The 20,599-nt window shown below is 40.5% G+C and overlaps 1 protein-coding gene across 2 annotated transcripts in view; it reads left to right on the top strand.

The window, feature by feature from the left end:
- AKAP9 (A-kinase anchoring protein 9) overlaps window positions 1-20,599 on the top strand; it is a 158,632-nt gene that overhangs the window by 126,221 nt on the left and 11,812 nt on the right. For both annotated transcript variants that reach the window (XM_075558430.1, XM_075558429.1), the window contains exons 26-39: window positions 188-367; window positions 1,817-2,887; window positions 4,982-5,119; window positions 6,749-7,207; window positions 7,591-7,654; window positions 7,739-7,860; window positions 8,396-8,587; window positions 9,864-10,052; window positions 12,760-12,904; window positions 14,771-14,990; window positions 16,407-16,557; window positions 17,912-18,580; window positions 18,811-19,019; window positions 19,330-19,435. In XM_075558430.1, the coding sequence (XP_075414545.1) occupies window positions 188-367; window positions 1,817-2,887; window positions 4,982-5,119; window positions 6,749-7,207; window positions 7,591-7,654; window positions 7,739-7,860; window positions 8,396-8,587; window positions 9,864-10,052; window positions 12,760-12,904; window positions 14,771-14,990; window positions 16,407-16,557; window positions 17,912-18,580; window positions 18,811-19,019; window positions 19,330-19,435 (3,915 nt within the window). The remainder of the gene's footprint in view (window positions 1-187; window positions 368-1,816; window positions 2,888-4,981; window positions 5,120-6,748; window positions 7,208-7,590; window positions 7,655-7,738; window positions 7,861-8,395; window positions 8,588-9,863; window positions 10,053-12,759; window positions 12,905-14,770; window positions 14,991-16,406; window positions 16,558-17,911; window positions 18,581-18,810; window positions 19,020-19,329; window positions 19,436-20,599) is intronic.

Raw genomic sequence — 20,599 nt, 5'->3', positions numbered from 1 at the left:
TATAAGTATATTCTAAATGAAGTGTTTTGAGACTTTTATCAAAATGTTTTCAGAATTACTGAATAAGCAGATGCTAGCTCTAATATTTATACTTATTTAGTCTACACATGTAGTTTGTAAGCATTAATTAATTTTAAAAGTGGTCTGAAAATGACATCTGAGTGGGACGATTGTTTTTTGTCTCTAGGATGAAATGGAGAAACTGGGATTTGCTGTCACAGAATCTGATGATGTCTCTATTCAGGACCAACATGTTCTCTTGGGGAAATTTACTCAAATAATACAGGAAAAAGAAGTGGAAATAAGTCAGTTGAATGAACACATTGAAAAACTTCACCAACAACTTAAAATTACAACCGATAATAAGGTATGCTCATTTGAAATTGGTTTTTGCCTGGAATTAATTTGAGGTGGAATTTAAAGGGGCAAAATAGTTATAACTTTATATTTCTTATTGAATTTCAAAGCAAAACTTAGTTTTTATTTTATCTGTTAATTTTAATTTATTCAAGCATATTGATTTCATAAATATATGTATTCTTGACCCTTCCTAATATTCTCAAAGGGTTTTAATGCTTCCCAAGGAGTTGCCAATGACACAAATTTCATCATATCACTCTAACCAAATTTATTAACTAAACCCAGTGTTATTAATTTGATTCCGACCCATAGTGATCCTATATACCATATATACTCAAGTATAAGCCAACCCGAATATCAGCCGAGGCACCTAGTTTTTCCACAAAAGCTGTATCAAAAATGTGCTGGAAACTCGGCTTATACACAGGTATATACAGTATAGGGTTTCTTGGGATGTAAATAGGAGTCCTGATGGGATAGTGATTACGTGGTGGGCTACTAACGTCAAGGTCAGCAGTTCAAAACCACCAGCCACTCTTAAGGGTGAAAAAAGATGATTTCTACTCCTGTAGAGAGTTAACTCACCAGGGAAGTTCACTTTGTCTAGTGAGTTTGGGTTTTGATGCTGTAAGTCCTTGCAGGTGCAGGTAGCCCTGTCTTTCATCCGTGGGCAGCAGGTGGGCTTGAACCACGGACTTTGCAGTTAGCAGTCCAATGTCCACCCAACAGTGCCACCAAGACACCAAGTGTGTTCATAAATCCTCTAGGTATGATTTGGGTAAGATAAGTACCTTTTGACACCGTCTGCCAATATTTCAATATTTCGTCATTTCCATTGATGGTTATAAGGTGGTTCTGAGTCAGGATCGATTCAGTGGCAGTGATTTTTTTTTTTGTATTTGGTATTTACTTTATTGGAAATAAGCTACTAGAAGTGTAAATCTCCTTACATTTTTTTGGTTCTTTGAACAAAATTCTAAATGAAGTTCTTGTTTGATAAAATAAAGGAATTGTTTCATAGTGGGTGATATCGCCCCCTTGGGGATGCTGGAAAGATTCAAACTCAAACCATTAAAACCAGTTGCTCCTCACAGTGAGCGACCCTATAGGACAGGTAGCACTGCCCCTGTGGGTTCCGAGACGGTGGCTGTTTACAGGGCTGCAAAAGCAGATGCCTGCACTTTATCCTGGGCGATGGGGTGTAGTCTGCAAGTTTGTAATTGTCAGAGGGCATTGAGTAAGTTTTTTTCTGGAAAGGGGACAATAGACCAAATAAGACCCCATGATCTATACCAGCACTTTATAGTAGCATAGTATGTCTAAGAAGTATTTTATTTTTAAAAAAGTAATTTATTATGTGATTGATGATTTCTTTGATGTTGTACCCTAAGAAATCAAATCCCCCCCCCAAATAAGCACATGTATTACATGTCACTTTTTTCCTCTAAATTTATAGGTTGTTGAAGAAAAAAATGAACTGATAAGGAATCTCGAAATACAAATAGAATACTTGATGAGTGATCAAGAACAAGTAAAGAAAAATAGAGACGAAGAAGTAGAAAAGCTCAATGAAGTGATTGAAAAACTTCAACAAGAGTTGGCAAATATTGAACAGAAAACGTCAGTAGATGCCAATTCCCTCCCAGATGAAGCAGATAGTTTAAAACATCAGTTGGATATGGTATTAGCTGAAAAGCAGGCTTTGGAAAAGCAAGTCGAAACAACAAATGTAGAAATGGCCTTCACAAAAAGCGTACTTGAGGAAACCAATTGTAAAATGAATCAGCTGGTGCAAGAAGTATGTAGTTTAAAGAGAGAACGTGAAAACCTAAGACAAATCCAAAGTATACCAGAGAAAAATATCAATGTGCTTGTAGATGATTCCAACAAAGATGAAACTGAGCTAGACAAAGTCTTTTCTAAGGATACCCTTAAGCCCCTAGGGACTCAGACTCACCCCAGATCTCCTGAAGAAAACAACCACACACCCATAAGCAATCTGGAAGCAAAGCTGCTACAACTTGAGAGCACTGTTAGTGCAAAGGACTTGGAACTCATCCAGTGTTACAGACAAATAAATGACATGCAGGAGCAAGGTCAGTCTGAAACAGAAATGCTTAAAAAGAAGATGGTGAACCTACAGAAAATGCTTGAAGAAAACGTTGCCGCTGCTCTTGTGAGTCAAGTCCAACTTAAGGCCGTTCAGGAATATGCTCAATTTTATCAAGATACACCACCAGTTTCATCAAAACCAGAAAGGGCAGGTCAACAGAATGAACTAACAGAAACAGAAGTAGAGTCAGATGTGTCTGCCTTAACCTCGAGAATATCCGAATTGGAAAGCCAGCTAGCTGAAATGCATTCGTGCTTGACTTTGGAAAAAGAACAAGTACAAATTGCAGAGGAAAAGACTTTGGAGCAAGAAAAGAAGCTGCTGGCACTGCAGAAGCTGCTGGCAGACAGCGAGCACAGGTGGAGAGGAGATGAGAGGGAGGGAAGCCTCGACAGGGCTCTGGCAGGCTTCGAGGTTGGTTTGTATTGCCATTCTCTCTCAAATACTCTGAAGACACTCTCTCTTCCCTAGTTCCCTAGAGTGATTGCTAATTGTACTAAATTAAGTATATTCTTTCTATCTTCTATGTGGCACAGAAAAAGTGTTTATAGAATTATTATTATACATGTTGTCATTTCATATTATTGCTACCAAAATAATGGAATCAGACTACATTTTGTGGTCTTTTTTTTTTTATTAAAAAACATTTTATTAAGGGCTCATACAACTCTTATCACAATCCATACATATACATACATCAATTGTATAAAACACATCTGTACATTCTTTGCCCTAATCATTTTCTTTTTCTTTTTTTTTTATCTTTTTTTTTTTAATTTTAACAATTTATTAGGGGCTCATACAATTCTTATCACAGTTCATACATATACATACATCAATTGTATAAAGCACATCTGTACAGTCCCTGCCCTAATCATTTTTTCCTCCTCTTTTCTTTTTTTACATTTTATTAGGGACCCATACAACTCTTATCACCATCCATACATATACATACATCAATTGTATAAAGCACATCTATACATTCCCTGCCCCAATCATTCTCAAAGCATTTGCTCTCCACTTAAGCCCCTTGCATCAGGTCCTCTTTTTTTTTTCTACCTTGCAGGACTGGATAGGGCAGAGGCTGTACACTGGTACATATGAGGGCTGGAGGTACAGGGAATCCAGGGTGGATGATACCTTCAGGACCAAGGGTGTGAGGGGCGATGCTGGGAGAGTGGAGGGTGAGTGGGTTGGAAAGGGGGAACTGATTACAAGGATCCACATGTGACCTCTTCCCTGGGAGAGGGACAGCAGAGAAGGGGGGAAGGGAGACTCCGGATAGGGCAAGATATGACAAAATAACGAGGTATAAATTACCAAGGGCACATGAGGGAGGGGGGAAAGGGGAGGGAGGGGAAAAAAAAGAGGACCTGATGCATTTTGTGGTCTTATGGATCAGGTTGTTTAGTTCATTTAGCATGGTCATTTAAGAGCGCAATCAGAAGAATGTTTGAAACATTAATTCAGCGAATGGCTGTGTGTGTGTGTGTGTGTGTTTGTGTGTATTTTCCTCCAGTACTCATGCTATTCGATCATCCCTTATGAATAGTGAAAAATATATAAAAATTTTCATTATAGCTGGTGTCATTTGAAGAAAGTGATATAAACATGAAACTTTGAAATTACAACAAAGAATGCTGTCTTCATTAATTTATAAATTTTAGGATTTACCTTTCATTCCATGAAAATGATTCTTCCTGTCTCAAGTATATAAAATGATGGTTCTGAAGAAGTTTCCCAAGGTGGAGAATTGATGATTCCGGCCCTTGTTTCTGCAGACAAGCTTTCCTGAAAAGCCTCATAAGAGTAAAAAAAGATCCTCCCCCCAACTACCATGATCCGAATTCTAGCTTGCAGGACTGGATAGGGCAGAGGTTGTACACTGGTACATATGAGGGCTGCAGGCACAGGGAATCCAGGGTGGATGATACCTTCAGGACATAGGGTGTGAGGGGCGATACTGGGAGAGTGGAGGGTGAGTGGGTTGGAAAGGGGGAACTGATTACAAGGATCCACATGTGACCTCCTCCCTGGGAGATGGACAGCAGAGAAGGGGGGGAAGGGAGACTCCGGATACGGCAAGATATGACAAAATAACGATGTATAAATTACCAAGGGCACATGATGGAGGGGGGAGTGTGGAGGGAGGGGGAAAAAAAGAGGACCTGATGCAAAGAGCTTAAGTGGAGAGCAAATGCTTTGAGAATGATTGGGGCAGGGAATGTGCGGATGTGCTTTATACAATTGATGTATGTATAGGTATGGATTGTGGTAAGAGTTGTATGAGCCCCTAATAAAATGTAAAAAAAGAAAAATATGATTAGGGCAAAGAATGTACAGATGTGCTTTATACAATTGATGTATCTATATGTATGGATTGTGATAAGAGTTGTATGAGTCCCTAATAAAATGTTTTTTACAAAAAGAGTAGAAAAAGACCTTAGAGTTGGTTGTGGTTTTTGTTTTCTTTAATGATATTCTCTAATGTTTTCCATTGCCATTCAGAAAACTACTGAGCTGTTTCACACCAATGAAGGTGTATGTTTTGGTGAACTTGAAACTCTTCGAGCTGAGGCAGCAGCTACCAAAGAAGAACTTGCCAGTTATAAAGAAAAGGCAGAAAAACTTCAAGAAGAACTTCTGGTAAAATAAGTGCCATAGTTCCTAATTCCCTTGTTTCTCCATATTTTAATTTCATAGAGTGAATTTTCTATAAAAACAAACCCAGGCCCATGACTTCAAAGCTAGGTAAAATAGTCTTTCATGGATTTGGTTAAAAATTCCATGATTATAAATTGCCAGCATCTGCTTGCTTGATTTTCCTGAAATCTGTTATGAGAATGCTTTCAATCTCTGGTGTTTTAACAAAGAACGAGAAAGACAGTCTGTCACAGAGGTCGATAGATTCCCTGAAAGCCAAAATTCAGAAGTTGGTAAAATTTCCATTCTGGAACTAATGTATGTCCATGCTTATATGTGACTGTGTGTGTGCGCGCGCGCGCGCGCCTTTTGTTCTGAGGGAGGTGAGTGTGCGTTAACACAGATGATACTCCCCCTGAGGACCCCAGACAGGGCTGCTGCCTGTGAAGTGAGTAGTTCAGGACCACCAACTAGCTATTCCACTGAAGAAAATGGGACCTCCTGTTTTCAGAGTTAGTCTTGGAAACCCACAGAAGCAGTTCTGCTCCATCCTTGGGAACATTATGAGTTGGAATGAGTATTTTTTTTAATATTCCCCTTTAAAATCTACATTTGATGATAGTGATGTAGCTAAGTGTACCAGAGACATAGATAAACCATAGATATATGAATGGATTGGGACCTCACACTTACTCGCCCCATTCTAAGAGCAATTCGTTCTCATAACGTGGCCCAACTTGGTACTCTGCCTCATGAAGAGATCACTAAAGATATGGGTGCTCTGACCAAGTGTGGGGAAGAAACCAAATAGTGCCCGGTTCTCAGAAAGAATAGCAACTGAGGTCTTAAAAGCTTATCCTCAAATAAGCAGAGCCATCTTAGCAAGGTATCAAGCCACATGGAAGAAGCACCCCAGTCTGTGTGACCCAAGGACTATAATGATAAAATTCAAATCTGAAGGAGGGAAGCTTATCAGAGCGTAATTTCTGAACACCGGGTTTGCAGAAGGATTTGGATGGCAGTGGAAGCCCAAAATCCATGTGCAGGGTGCCCGCATGGATGAGCCTCTGGTGCATCCCCTCTGAGCATCGTCAGGAAGTGTGAAGAGCCCTGCTGTCAGACAGAGACCACTGGGAAGTCAGTTATGACGTATGTGGGTAGTGTAAAACGTTCACCTACCATTGATCTCCCTTTCAGTATTTTCTGCTTTCTTTCAATTGGGATTTTTCTGTGTTTTATATCATCATTGTTGGGTTTTTTTGTTTTGCTTGTTTGTTTATTGTTTTTGTTTTGTATAATTTTCTGTATATGAAATCCAGGATAGGTAAACTATAGATTAGTAACTGGATTAATAATTCCCAAGGGGCGTGGCAGGGAGGTTGGTAGGAAATGAGGAACTGACAACAGTGAGTGTAAGAAAGATGACAATATTCTGAAATCGATGTGGTGATGATGGTACCACTACTCTTAACTAAGACTGAATTATTCAATTATATAAAAGGCGAACTCTATGCCCAAACTGTTTTTTTTTCTTATTCTTTTCTCCTAACTCTAACCCCCAAACTGTTTTTCAATCTACATTTTCTATGGAAACAATTTTTACTTAAAATTCTACTCTTCATTATGTTTTAGGTAAAAGAAACAAATATGGCATCTCTTCAGAAAGAGTTAAGTCGGGTTGGGGATCAACTTGAAGAGGCTAAAGTGAAGTTTTCCTACTTAGAAAAAGGAGATAAGACAAAGGAGCAAGAAAGCAGAGCGTACTGCAGCTTAAGCTCTGCGTCGCAGACCGATCGCACAGTCAAGGTCAATAGCAGTGAGCAGACTCCTCAAATTGTCGTGAAAAATGCAGGAATCCAAATCGATTTACAGAATGACTGTTCATCAGAAGAAGTTGCTGAAATTATCGGTCAGTTTACTGAAAAAATAGAGCAGATGCAAGAACTGCATGCTGCTGAAATTTTGGATATGGAGTCAAGACATATTTCAGAAACAGAAGCCTTAAAAAGGGAGCATTTTGTGACTGTTCGTTTGCTGACAGAGGAGTGCAATGCCTTGAAGGCAGTGACACAGTGTCTGAGAACTAAAGAGGTACTTGGTGTTCCATAATTTGTATCTCTAAATGATCTACGGGTTGTTGGTTTTTTTAACAGTCTGTTTTAAAGAGAAAAATAAGCTTGAGGGTAGTCTCTTATTTTAAATCTTTCACTGTGTGGTGTTAGTCACATTCCAAAAAACTCTTGTGTGGATTTGGGACCATCTACATTAGAGATATCATCCTTCCATAATTTATGAACATCTGTAACAAAAAGAAAAAATTAGACTTGGTGAAATCATCTTTAGTTTCCTTAATTATGAAAAATGTGACAGATGTCATTTGGTTTTTTTCTTGACAGTATTCAAAAGAAAATTATTCATCAAACATTTTTATTAAGACAAAAATATTGTTCGTTTATTTTATTTTCTCTCATTAGGGATCCTCAATTCCTGAATTAACACATTCTGACACATACCAAAATAGAGAAATCTGTTCCAGTGGTAAGTTGTATAAATTTCTGGAATTGTGTGGTATTCATTGTTGAAGAATTTTTATATGGTAGATGGTCACTTACTTTATTTCAGATTCTGGATCCGACTGGGGACAGGGGATTTATCTTACACAAAGTCAGGGATTTGACGCCGCATCGGAAGGCCAAGCCGACGAAGGTGAAAGTTCAACAGATTCATTTCCAAAGAAAATAAAGGTACTACATGCCAGATATTTCTTAGTAAACTTTGCCAGTGTCACTTCCACACTGAACAGAGCAGAGGTTATGCAGCAAATAAGACGTCATATGGTAAGTATCCTCCCTGAAAAAAGAAGGAGCCAGATCAGTTGTGTCTCATTTCCTTATTTTACATACATCATGATGCAGTAGTTTCAGGACCTTTTCTTACCTATGGCACGATGCGGTGATGCAGTGTGTTTATCTCAAGTCCTGTAATTTTTCTCTCATGTGTTTCATTTGGTTAGAGTATAACTGTCATTTAAATATAGAAAGAGCACATTCGATAGAGGAACTTAGAAATAGCTGCACACAGTCCGAACTTCCTGGGCTGGTTTCCCCATCCTTACAAGGAAGCTGTCGGTAACGGAGCTGGGGCTTCCTTTTTGCAGTGGCCTTATTAAATCAGTCATGTGAGGTAGTTATCTGTCTGAAGACATATTTCTTTGTATGTTTACCCCAACAGCCCCAGAAGAATTTGTCTGAATTCTGACTTTGGCGTTTTGGTTTCTAGGGATTGCTGAGAGCTGTTCATAATGAAGGTATGCAGGTACTCTCTCTGACCGAATCACCCTACGGTGGTGGAGAGGACCATTCTGGTCAACAAGTTTCAGAATCTTGGCTAGAAGAAAGAAGAGCTTACCTCAGTACAATTGCATCTCTTAAGGATTTAATTACCAAAATGCAGGTGCAAAGAGTAACTGAGGTAAAAAACAAACAAACAACTGAGTATCAAAATATTTATGCATCTAAATATTGCTATCATTTTTACTGTACTTTTTATATACAAGGGTAAGTCAGCGTATTGCTACAAAATCATAAAGACCTTTATTAAAGAAAATGTGAAGCTCTTGTTTTTTGACCTAGTTGCACAATATCTCCAGGTGCACCCTGGAAGGCGGTGTTTCCCCACCCCACCTTCTCCCAGAGCATCCTGGACTCTGATTTGCACCCATCCGAAGAGCAGTGTAGGCATCCTCCGGGGATTCAAATCATACGCCTTTGAAATATTCTGTGCGTTTAGGGAATAAAAAGAAGTCTGAAGGGGCAGGATTGGGGCTATAGGATAGATGAGGTGTAAGGTTTCCTTAGAAATTGTCAGAGGACAGCCTTGCTGCCCGGAAAGAATGAGCATTGTGATGGGGGTGGGGGTGGGAAGTTGGCACAGCTGTCCTGGATTGTTTTCTCACTGATGCAGTTTTAAATTTTCCCGAAAAACTTTTTTTTTTCTAATAAGCCTTGTGATTGTCCTGTGTGCCTTAAGAGAGTGTAACTGGCCTTGCAGATCCCCTAGGAAACCAATGTGTTGAGTGGCCCCTTTTTCAAAATGAGGGCTTTTTTTTTTTTTTTTCAATGAAGCCACCTTAAGGAGACGAAGTCCAGTGGGCTACTGCGGGCACCTGTCTTCAGCAGGCCAACACGCCCTGTGCCGGAGCAACGGGGACGCCGGCCCAGGACCGCTTCGCCCTACATTACACTGTTTTGAAGGCACCTTGTAAACCAATGGTTAACTTTTGTGGTCTGTTTTCCCAGGAATTACTATATGGTGTTTAAATGCTCCAAGTCACATACTTGAAAATAAATTCATATGTTTTAGACTTTTAATATTTATTTTGGTACAGTAGATTAGCATCATTTTTAGAACAGTTGAAAGCATTCTGATTTTTTTAAATCATTTTGGGGGGCTCGTACAGCTCTTAACAACAATCCAAACAATCAGTTGTATCAGCACATTTGTACATATGTTGCCATTGTCAGTTTCCAAATATTTTTTTTCTGTTGGAGCCCTTGGTGTTAGCTCCTCTTCCCCCCCCCCCACTCTCTTACTCTCATTATTATTATTTTTATATCTTTATACCTCCCACTATCTCCCTTAGCCCATGTTACTGTTGTCCGTCCCCCTGGGGAGGGGGTGGGAATTATACGTTGGTTCCCAAAGCATTGTGATTTGAAAAGTCACTTTTGTTTTTATCCTTTTCTAGGCTTATGATAGTGCTCTTCCTCAAGAGAACATCTCAGACTGGCGAGGTGAATTTCTGATTGCCGTTCAGCAAGTTTTCTTAAAGGAGCGCAGTGTGTTACTAGCTGCATTTCAGACTGAGCTGGTGGCCCTAGGCACCAAAGATGCAGTTGGCTTATTAAACTGTTTGGAACAGAGAATACAAGAACAGGTATTAAAATGAAGCCTTTTTCAAAGTTACAAAGAGACTGAATTATTAATTTCAGAGATTCAAGTTCAGTATCAAACAAACAATTTTAATAGAAATCACTAAGAGTATTTAGAAGAAAGCTTTTACCCAGAATGTTTTACCTAATGTTAGAAAATACAAAAGACTTAAAAATTAATGAGCTGCTCATCCTGTTTAGGAAGTTAGCAAAGAGAGAAACAGAATGAACCTAAAAGTCCAGACATAAAATGATACAGAAAAAAACTGAATTGCATTTACTTCTACAATATAGAACATCAAAGAACTGTTAGTTGCTTTGTAGAAAAGGCTAAAAATAACCACTTTTCAGGGAAAATTGATTATGAAAAAAAAGAAAAAGTATGTTGTTTTAGAGAGGAAGTCATTTTTAAATGATATTACAGTGAAATCTGTGGGAACTGGAACTAGTTTTTCTGGGGTTTTGCAAGTTTTCTGCTTTTTACAGAAGACAGTCTACACACGTTTCTACTGCATTTTAGTAGGATATATTTTAATTCTCCTTCTCTTGCAGTTTTGTGCCTTACACAAGATTTGGCTTTCGCAAGTTCTGCATAAATAAACATACAGCCTCCATGGCTTCAGAAAATCTGGAATCCTTGAGATTTGAAATTCTGTTCTACATTTTGTCTATTTTGATCAGGATTTTTTTCATAGGATATTTGAAGTTTTTTGTTTGTCTTTTTTAACTGCAAGAATAAAAGCAGTAGCTCTAGCGTCGGGAGGGCTTGCAGGCACCACTGTACCCCTCGATCAGAGTGAACATCACCAGTAATAGTGCAAGTAGACATCAGGGATGTCCACATCAGGATGGCTGGTGAACGCCCGTTGTGGTAGTGGTGGTCATTAGGTCCTGTTGAGCCCGTTCCTGCTCGTTCTGACCCTTTACACAGCAGAACAGACCACTGCTCGGGCCGGCACCTTGTCACCGTGTCCTGTGCTTCGCAGTGTTGCAGCCACTTTATCAGTCCACCTCATCTAGGGCCCTCTCTTTTTAACCCTTTACTCAGGATCTCCTACTGTGGGTCTGATCCCTCCCAGTAACGTGCTACAAGTACTTGAGATGACGTCTCACCATCTTCATTGCTAGGGCACATTTTGGCTGCATGTCTTCCAACACAGATTTGTCTTTTTCTGATGACCCGTGATAGAATTAATTCATATTCTTTGCCAGTACCACCTTTCAAAGGCACCAGTTCTTCGTGGGCGTCTTTATTCCTCATCCAGCTTTTGTACACACAGGCGACATTGACAATGCCATGGCGTGGGTCAGAGAAACCTTAATTGCACAGTAACATCTCTGGTTTCAGATAATTCAGAGAAGTATTTTGAAGCAGATCAGCCCAGTGTAATATGCTGTGTGACTGCTTGACTGCTGCTTCCATGGCCATTGGTTATGGACCCAAGTAAAAGTTCATCCTTGACAACGTCAAACTTTCCTCAGTATATCATGACGGTGCTTAGTGGGCCGTGTGTAAAGACTGTGTTCTCTTTGTTTGGGCGGACTCTGTGTTGAAAGCCGTCATCTTTCATCTTCACCAGGAAGTGCATCAAGCCCTCTTCAGGCAAGCCGCATTCCGTCATCTGCAAATCACAGATCATTAATTCAGTAGTCTTCCTCCGATCCTAATGCCACATTATTCTTCATCAAATCCAACTTCTCAGATGATTTGCCTGGTGTGGTACATCTGTTAAAAATGAGTGACTCATGAGCTAATCATGAGAAATCACAGACTGAAAACAATAACTAAAGCCCCTCCCTTCATAAAGGCCATAATTGAAAACTAGTGACCATACTGGTTGCTGGAGAAGATAGACACTGCTTCTTCCTTTAATCCTGGTAGACATGTAGAACGGTAGGGTCACTGAGAAATAACCCCGCAATTTTTTATAAAATTAAAGATATACTTAAGCATTTGACATAACAATTAGATACATATGTATGTAGTCAGACAAATGAAAATATTTGTCTATAAAAACAAACATGAATGTCAGTGGAAAATAGACATGCTGTGAACACATCTTCATAGATAACACGCATGGTGAGACGTGCAGATAGGATGTTTTGTATTTTGTGAGTCATACAGGGGATTATCTGAGCCGCACACGAGCTCTGCATATACCACTGGGAGGATTCACACCACACCAAGTGACAGGCAAATTGCACAAGAACAGATCCAGTTTGGTGCCTCCTATCTAAAAACTGGTAACATGCAAAACTGTTGTATCTTGCTTCAAGTCAGTGTTCATCTGTGTTTCTAAGGTGAGCATCAAGGGCATGAAGATAACAAACACCAAATTTAGAATTTGGTTATCACCTGGTGCAGAGGAAAATGTGTCCAAATAGCTCCACACAGTAGGTTGTAGCTCTGTCAATGCCATTCCTTAGGCTAGGTACCTGGCTGTTTATTATTATTATTTTTCAGGTTTTACTATATGTTCGAAATAAGTGTGAAATATTCCTAATGAACATAAAGAGAAAAACAATAACTTGGTGAAAATCCTTTAGTGTGTACGAGTGAGGGAGACTTCAAAAAGCTGAAAAGATCATGGAATTTTCCCAGGAACTTTTTGGTGGCCCCATGTAGGTTCCATTCATTCGTCAGACTTCCTGGTTACTTTTATTGTCTTTATAATTCCCTTTATTTGGTTTTCTAACTTTGCTTTCTAACAGGGCCTTGAATATGGAGCTGCAATGGAATGTCTCCAGAAAGCAGATAGAAGGAGTTTGTTATCAGAAATCCAAGCCCTGCACACTCAGATGACTGACAGGAAACTGAGTTTGAAGAACGAACAAGAAGGTGACCCATCCAGCCGAGGTGGGTGGCAGGAGTGTCTTCTATGGCCGCATAGGGCAGAAGTGTTTTCTCCTGGGGTTACTGTGTTACTATTACTCTGCTAACACTTTGCCACCACTGCATGTTTGCTCAGTGTCACACCGTAAGGAGATAATAGTCTATGTGACTTAAAAGATTGTCTACTTGGGCCTAAATGGCTATCTAATTGGGCTGTTGTGTCCATTGTCTGTCTTTGTTTTGAAGCTCTGTGTTAATAAAATATTCTGAACATTCTTTACATAAGAAAAAAATCCACAACTTTTTAAATCCCTGTACAAAACACCGATGTACAATGTGCCAGGTTTGCTCCCGTCTTTTGCGCACTCCTCAAAGCAGTGTCTGTGTGTTTAGACTGAGCCACAGGTGGAAGTAGAGGAGATGGGTCTCTGAGTCTTCAGATGTGTCGGAGCACATGGAAACATCCGTGCTGGTACAAAATCTGAACGTCACTGCTTAGTCTCATACTCGCCATTTGAAAATCTGAAGCAGATTAAAATCATTATAGAAAAATAATACAAAGAGATTAGTGAATCCCTTATATTTAAGACATAGACTTTATTAAAGACATAGGTTTTTTAAAAAGAGAGACATAGGTTTTAGGGGTAAATAATTCATACTATTTAAGTTAAAATAGAGCCCAATTGAAAACTTCATTAATATATAGATTCATATTTATATGTGTAAAATTTCAGCCTCTTTTCCCTAAAAATTTGTCTTAAAAGCCAAAATTAACATACCTTTCTTCAAAGATAAAGTTATTCCTGTATCTTAACATCAATTAGTAAAGATACAGGGGTCTGCTCTGTTCATGTGTGCATAAGTTCATATTTTTACAAATCATGGGATTACGATGCATCTTTTGAAGCATCATCCTTCATCTACGTAGGCATTTCAGTCTTCCATTGGTTCTCAGTATGTAAGAGGCACATGGCAGGGTTTCTTTGGTTTGTGAAGAAAGGACCGTGATTCCGTGTGGAGTGTGGACTTCCGCTTTGTGGAGACGGATGACAAAGTTTCTGGAGACCATTTGCAAAGGGGTAGGCAGCTGACAGATGAGTGCTGATCGCTGTCATCGTCGCGCCGAGGCTGCTGACTGCTGCACGGAACCTGTGAGGCGCTCGGAAGTCACGGGGATGGTTTCAGTGTGCCCTTTTGAAATTCTGAATGAGTAAATACTTACCCCTAATTAAATCATTGAGTGAACTTCCAGAGATGTTCTTTTTACACATGGTAAGCCTTGTCCATTCCTGGATCTTAAAGTTTCATCATCCTTATATGAATTTATTTATGGTTTTGAAGTTTTCCCAGTATGAGGAAGCTGCATAAATGAGGTCTATTTATGTAATACCTCTGTTTTTGTAATACCTGTTTTTCTTTTTACTACCTGTTATTTTGATTTATATTCCTGTAACGTGTTTTTTTTTATGTCCATTTTATTGAGGGCTCTTACAACTCTTATACAATCCATACATCAATTATATGAATCATATTTGTACATATTTTGCCATCATCATTTTCTAAACATTTACATTCTATTTGGGTCCTTGGCATCAGCCCTTTTTATCCTCCCTCCCCCTTCCAACCCTTGTGACTCCTTGATAAATTATTATTATTTTCTTATCTTACACCGACTGCTGTGTCCCTTTCCCCGTGGTTTCTCCCCGTGCCCCCTGCCCCCACCACCACCACGCACATACATACACCTCTATCCTGTAACGTGTTTTTTATAGACCATCACCAATCTGTTCACACTTGCTTCATGATAATCTCATTCTAAATGACAAATTCTTATTAGCAAAATACTTAAGAGCTGGATCAGATTTTGAGTATTAATAATGCTTTCTTTAGAACTTCTGGAGTATAATGTACGACAGAAGCAGTCTCAAATGCTGCAAATGCAAGTGGAACTCAGCAGTGGGAGGGACAGAGCAGCAGAACTCCAGGAGCAGCTGAGTTCCGAAAAGATGGCGGTTGCTGAGCTGAAGAATGAACTTGCACAAACTAAACTGGAACTTGAAGCCACACTCAAGGCGCAGCACAAGCGCTTAAAGGAGTCAGAGGCCCTCAGGTACGACATGCGGCGGCCGCGTTCTAAATCTGCCTGCAGAGGATAGAGCTATCACAGTGTGTACATGCATGGAAACATCCATTACTGCTGACTTCAGCTTCCCATGCACTTTTGGAAACTGTAGAAAAAAAGTACAGTGGAGAGAAAAAAATGTAAGGCAAATCATTAGAGAGGGGAAAGACTCAAGGATTATTCCAAATATTTCCTTACTACTTTTGTTCAAATAATAACTTGTGATAAGGCCTGTTCTTTTTTGTGACTCCAGTTCCACTTGAGATTTGTTGTAAAATTTTATTTGACCACCAAATAGGAATGTGAAGTGATCGATCTTATCTCAGTAGGATTTATGATTCTCCTAGTAAAATGTACATCCCTAGCACTTGAAGGAGAGCGAGCTTGTACAAGAAGCCTGTTGGTGTCAATTCTGAATGTGCCTATTTGCCAAAGCCACGTGCTAAGTGCAGTCGCTGTATAGCTTGAATACTCAGTGTTGGTTTTAGCGATTGCCTTACGGTGTATTGCAGTATAAACTTCAAAGGGTTGGGCCTTATTTCCCTTTCCCCTCTTTGAGGCAGTGACGAGAGAGCTCTTCAGATCTAAGCAGCTATTCAAAAGTCAGTATTCAAAGCTCCAGGAAACGTCTGTGAACTCTCTTTACTGCTCATGGCCAGAATGAATGTCCCGGAGCGCTTGTAACAGGCTGTAATGTCCACATGGACGGTCTCGTTCAGAGAAGGCTGAAGGAGTGTGTCAGTATTGGGATTGGGTGGATCTCAGGGCCTTCTGAAGCTTCTGGGGAAAAAGGGAATGGAACAGGAAAGCCTCGCTAATGGTTTCCCTCCATAAGCCTTTCCTTTACTAACTCTAAATCACAAACTTCCTTTCAGAAGGTCCAGTACAGAACTGTAAAAACATCTCTGTGGTGTGACATTGGAACATTAGCACACGGTGTTTTATCCACACATGGTGCTTCCCTTGGTTGGTGTAAACAGTTAGGGGGAATTTTTAGTTCTCAGAATTGCTTGCATTGGGAAATGATAGCTAATAGCTTGACTATCAAAACAATTCATTTGAAATGAGCCACAGTCAACAATCTCTATGTTTGCCCTGTTTCATTTGGCTACAACATGCCTTGGTTGGAGGTGTGGGTGAGGGGTGGCACCTTTTCAGTGGAAGCTGGGCCTCTTTTTCCTCTTACCCGGTGGGCTCGCTGGTGCCCCAGAGGGCTGCTTCATGCAGGTCAGCAGTTTGGGCTCACCAGCCTCAGAGAAAGAAGCCCTAGGGAGCAGTTTCACTCTGTGCTTTGAGGTCGGTAAGAGTTGGACTGAACTTCGTGGCAGTTTGTTTGGATTGGGGGCTTAGTCTATACCTAGTCAAAATAGTTTTATGGAAAGTTCATTTATCTCTCTAATTTAGGTTGGAAGTTAAAGAAAAAACAGATGAAGTACACTTGCTTAATGATACGTTAGCAAGTGAACAGAAGAAATCAAGAGAGCTGCAGTGGGCTCTGGAGAAAGAGAGAGCCAGAGTAGGACGCAGTGAAGAACGGGAGAAGGAAGAACTTGAGGTAGTATGATCTTTGTCTCTAAATGGCCCAGAAAATCCAAAGAGAAGAGAGAGTCATGGAACTGCCTTCTTTCTAAAATCTCAGCCTTGGACCCCTAAAGAAGTGCCTGTTTGACTCGATGGATGCTGTTGTAAAGGTTACCTAAAATGTAATGTAGGGCCCGGCTAATGGTGTGATTGTTCTGCTACATCCAAGGGTGCTGCAGATGTTCCGCAAGCCCGTGTATGTGTTTGTGGGGCACGTTGGTTCAGAAGTGATTTGGTAAGGAGGGAAATTGTGTCTGTTTAATGCAGGAGTGATGACGGTTTCTGTCATTGTTTCTCCTACATCCAGGAAGCAGGCAGACTTGGAGTAGGGCTACTCAACGTTGTGCTAGTCGGGGCCTTTTCTGGCAACAGGAACTCTTGTTGCCGTATATTTTCAAATTTTAAATGAGTCCCTTCAGTCTAGGCACTGTCCTGGAAAGCCATACGCCAGCTCGGTTCAGCTCTCAGCACAAGGCTGTAGATACTAACATGTCACCCCACCAGACCCATAAAGAAAAACAAAAGTATTGCTAGCATTTCAGCTCTGTTGCATATTGTTTTGTTTTGTTTCCACATTCACTGTAATAGCCTCCAAGCATAATGAGCTATTTTTGTTAGCTGGCCAAGTCTGACTTTTTTATTTTTTTAATGATTACAAATTTTCCTAAATTTTAAGTACTTTCTCCACAGCTTTGTTTTCTCCAAATGCCTTCATACTTTTAGCATGTGATATTTTTCAGGAATTCATGTCACTTTATGTTAGAAACAGGAACCCTGGTGCCATAGTGGTTACACATTGGGCTGCTAACTCCAAGGTCAACAGTTCCAAACTACCAGCCACTCCTTGGTGGAAATATGAGGTTTCCTACTCTTATAAAGTTACGGGGCTCGTGGAAATTCACAGGGCCTGTTCTTCTATGTCCTAAAGGGTTACTATGAGTCAGCAGAGACTCATTGGCAATTAGTTTGGTGTGTTTTTTTTGGGGGGGGGGTTGGTTTGCTATGTCAGAACACATTTTAAAACATTATTGTTCTTAATCAAACAAGACCTTGCTTCATGTTCCCTTCGTGAGGTATAAGCTTAATGTTTTGAGAGAAAGGATGATTGTTTACCTATCTCTGGTGTAGCTTCCTTGATGAAAATCAATATTTAGACTGTTCCCATCACTTTTCTGTCACCACTGAAAATGTAGACTGAAAAGTGGCATAATCAGTTCTATCGTGTAGTGTCAAATATTACCTATGTGTATTCATAAAAATTCAATCATATACTTCTAAAATAATTTTGTAATGTGAACACATTCCTACATTGTGTTTTCTCCTATAAGGATCTCAGATTTTCACTTGAAGGTCAGAAACAAAAGACGGTTGAGCTAAGTCTACTTTTAGAACAACAGAAACAACTGCTAAATGAATCTCAGCGGAAAATAGAGTCGCAAAAGTTGCTGTATGACACCCAGTTATCAGAAGAACAAGGTCGAAACTTAGAGCTTCAAGTACTTCTTGAATCCGAGAAAGTTCGAATTCAGGAAATGAGAAGTACCTTGGACAGAGAACGGGATTTGCATGCCCAGCTACAGAGTAACAGTGAGAGCGGGCAGCCTGGGCCCGCTGTCCCCTCTGAGGACTTACTGAAAGAGCTGCAGAAACAGCTCGAGGAGAAGCATAGGCGTATCGTGGAATTGTTAAGTGAGACTGAGAAGTACAAGCTGGACTCTTTGCACACCAGGCAGCAAATGGAAAAGGACAGGCAGGTTCATCAGAAGACTCTACAGACCGAGCAAGAGGCCAACACTGAGGGACAGAGAAAAATGCATGAGCTCCAGTCCAAAGTGGAAGATCTTCAGCGGCAGCTGGAGGAGAAAAGGCAGCAAGTTTATAAGTTAGACCTGGAAGGACAGCGGCTGCAAGGGGTCATGCAGGACTTCCAGAAGCAAGAACTAGAGCGAGAAGAAAAGCGAGAGAGTAGAAGAATTGTCTATCAGAATCTTAATGAGGTAGGTACATGAACATTTTGTTTCCTTGTTTGTGTTTTCTATTGTAGCCCAGTGGTCGTAAAGTTTTGATGTTGGTTAAATAGCTACGAAAGCTACGTCAAAATCATTTATAAATAAGATCTACAGAATTCCATTTGAATGTGAATAATAGTGGTTCTCTAAGAAAGAATGTATGCTGTGCTTTTTGCTTATACTTACCGTCTTTTTCCTTTTCTGTCCAAAATTACCAGCCGCCCACATGGAGTGTGACCAGTGATCGAACGAGAAATTGGGTTCTTCAGCAGAAAATAGAAGGAGAGACAAAACAATCAAGTTATCCTAACCTGATTGAAATGAATGGAGGAGGAATTGGCTATAATTATGAATTAGAGACGATCAGGCAAAAACTTCAGTGTATGGTGTCAAAATTACAACATCTGGCTCAGAAAGCTTCTAACAGGTTCGTCTTCTTTGACCTTTGGAAATAGCTTTCTTGGACAGGCTGGACAGAATCCATTACTGTCCCTTGCTAGTAGATAGTCACGTGAGGAACTGACAGCTTAACGTTAAGGAGTGAATGCACACATTGGGAGATGGTTTTCACTTGGAGCCCTGAAACAGATGTTGGAAGACTTGGTGTCCAAGCAAACCCCCTTTAGTTTAAGGCAGAAGTGGCAGGTGTGCGAGGCTGTTGCCTGACCTGTAACCCCTGGGCTAGGAAACACATCCGATTGAGAAAGTGTGTTTGACTCTGTGTCTGTTCCTTTAAGACTGCAGTTTGAAACAGCAGATGATGAAGATTTCATTTGGCTTCTGGGAAATATCGATGGAGTTATTTTGCAACTACAGAAATTAATTGACCAGCCAGCCGAAGAGGTAGAATTTTCTTTAAGCCCATTCCAACACATTGAGTGCAGAGGTTTAACAGAAGCTATATGGATCATTTGAACCTGGCAGCATATTTTATAGAAAGTTCCATTTTTCATCTTTTAATTTAAATCAGTGTTCCTCCTCCAATGGGAGATAGTGAACTGGGGGAGTGGGGTGAAATGAACTTCCATGATCATGATTGTATCGTTACCTGGACCTTTTGTGGCATGGTGTTATTTTGAGAGAGTAGCTTATACCATTGCTGTCAGCCTCTCACCTCCCAGCCTCCCTCCCTCACCACTCTATGAATCCCTTACACACTACTGAGTCATCGGATGGACCTCTTCCTTCCCTGTCTTTCTCGTGTCTTTGGTGGAAGGCGGTGGTGGTGGTGGTGGTGCAGAACCTGGCTTGTAATTCTGAACCTAGCCTGAAATGAGGGCAAGGGGGCAGAACTAAAGCCTGGGGTTAGGAGGTGCCAGAGGTCTGAATGGGCGGGTCCTTGTCTTTCTTTAATAGATTGACACCTTTGATCTCGTCCTTAAACCCTCTTCATCCTCGCTCTGTGTCCAGTCTCTCATTTACCTCGTCTCTTCCCTCGTGGCTGTCACACACCCCCTCCGCTTGCTGCCCTCATCCATCCTTTCCTCTAACTTTCACCTACTCTGAAGGCTTCTCCGTCCGACAAGGGAAGTTCTCATTAAGCTTATTTATTGAAGAAGGATATCTATTGAGCACCTACTGTGTTCCAGGTACTCTGCTAGGTTCAGGGGATATAGTGACCAAAACTGATTTAAAAGAAAAGCAAAACTCATGAAAGCTTACCTGCAAATAGACTGTGATTCCAGTCTAGACTTTTCTCTTGGAAGCCAGGCTTATATTTTCAGTTAGTCCCCAGGCACCTTTCCCTGGGGACTTGTGCCCCAAAGGACCTTAAAGGGACCTCACAGGAATGTTCCAAATTGTACATCATCTCCTCATTCTTCTTCCTGCCCTGTCCCTGGTGTCTCCCAGGCTAGAAGACTAGAGAGCATCACAGTCTGTCTTCCTTCATCCCTAGGAAGTCACCACTCGGTTCTGTGCCTTCTGCCCTGTAGTCTACAACCCTCAGTCATTGCCTTCCTCCAGCCTTCCGCATTTCTCATCTGCATGTGTCCCAGCTCACTCTAC

This window comes from Tenrec ecaudatus, chromosome 9, assembly GCF_050624435.1.
Source record: "Tenrec ecaudatus isolate mTenEca1 chromosome 9, mTenEca1.hap1, whole genome shotgun sequence".
In the NCBI taxonomy this organism is placed as follows: domain Eukaryota; kingdom Metazoa; phylum Chordata; class Mammalia; order Afrosoricida; family Tenrecidae; genus Tenrec; species Tenrec ecaudatus.
Note: the sequence above shows the minus strand (reverse complement) of the source record. Positions and strands in the feature narration are given on the sequence as shown.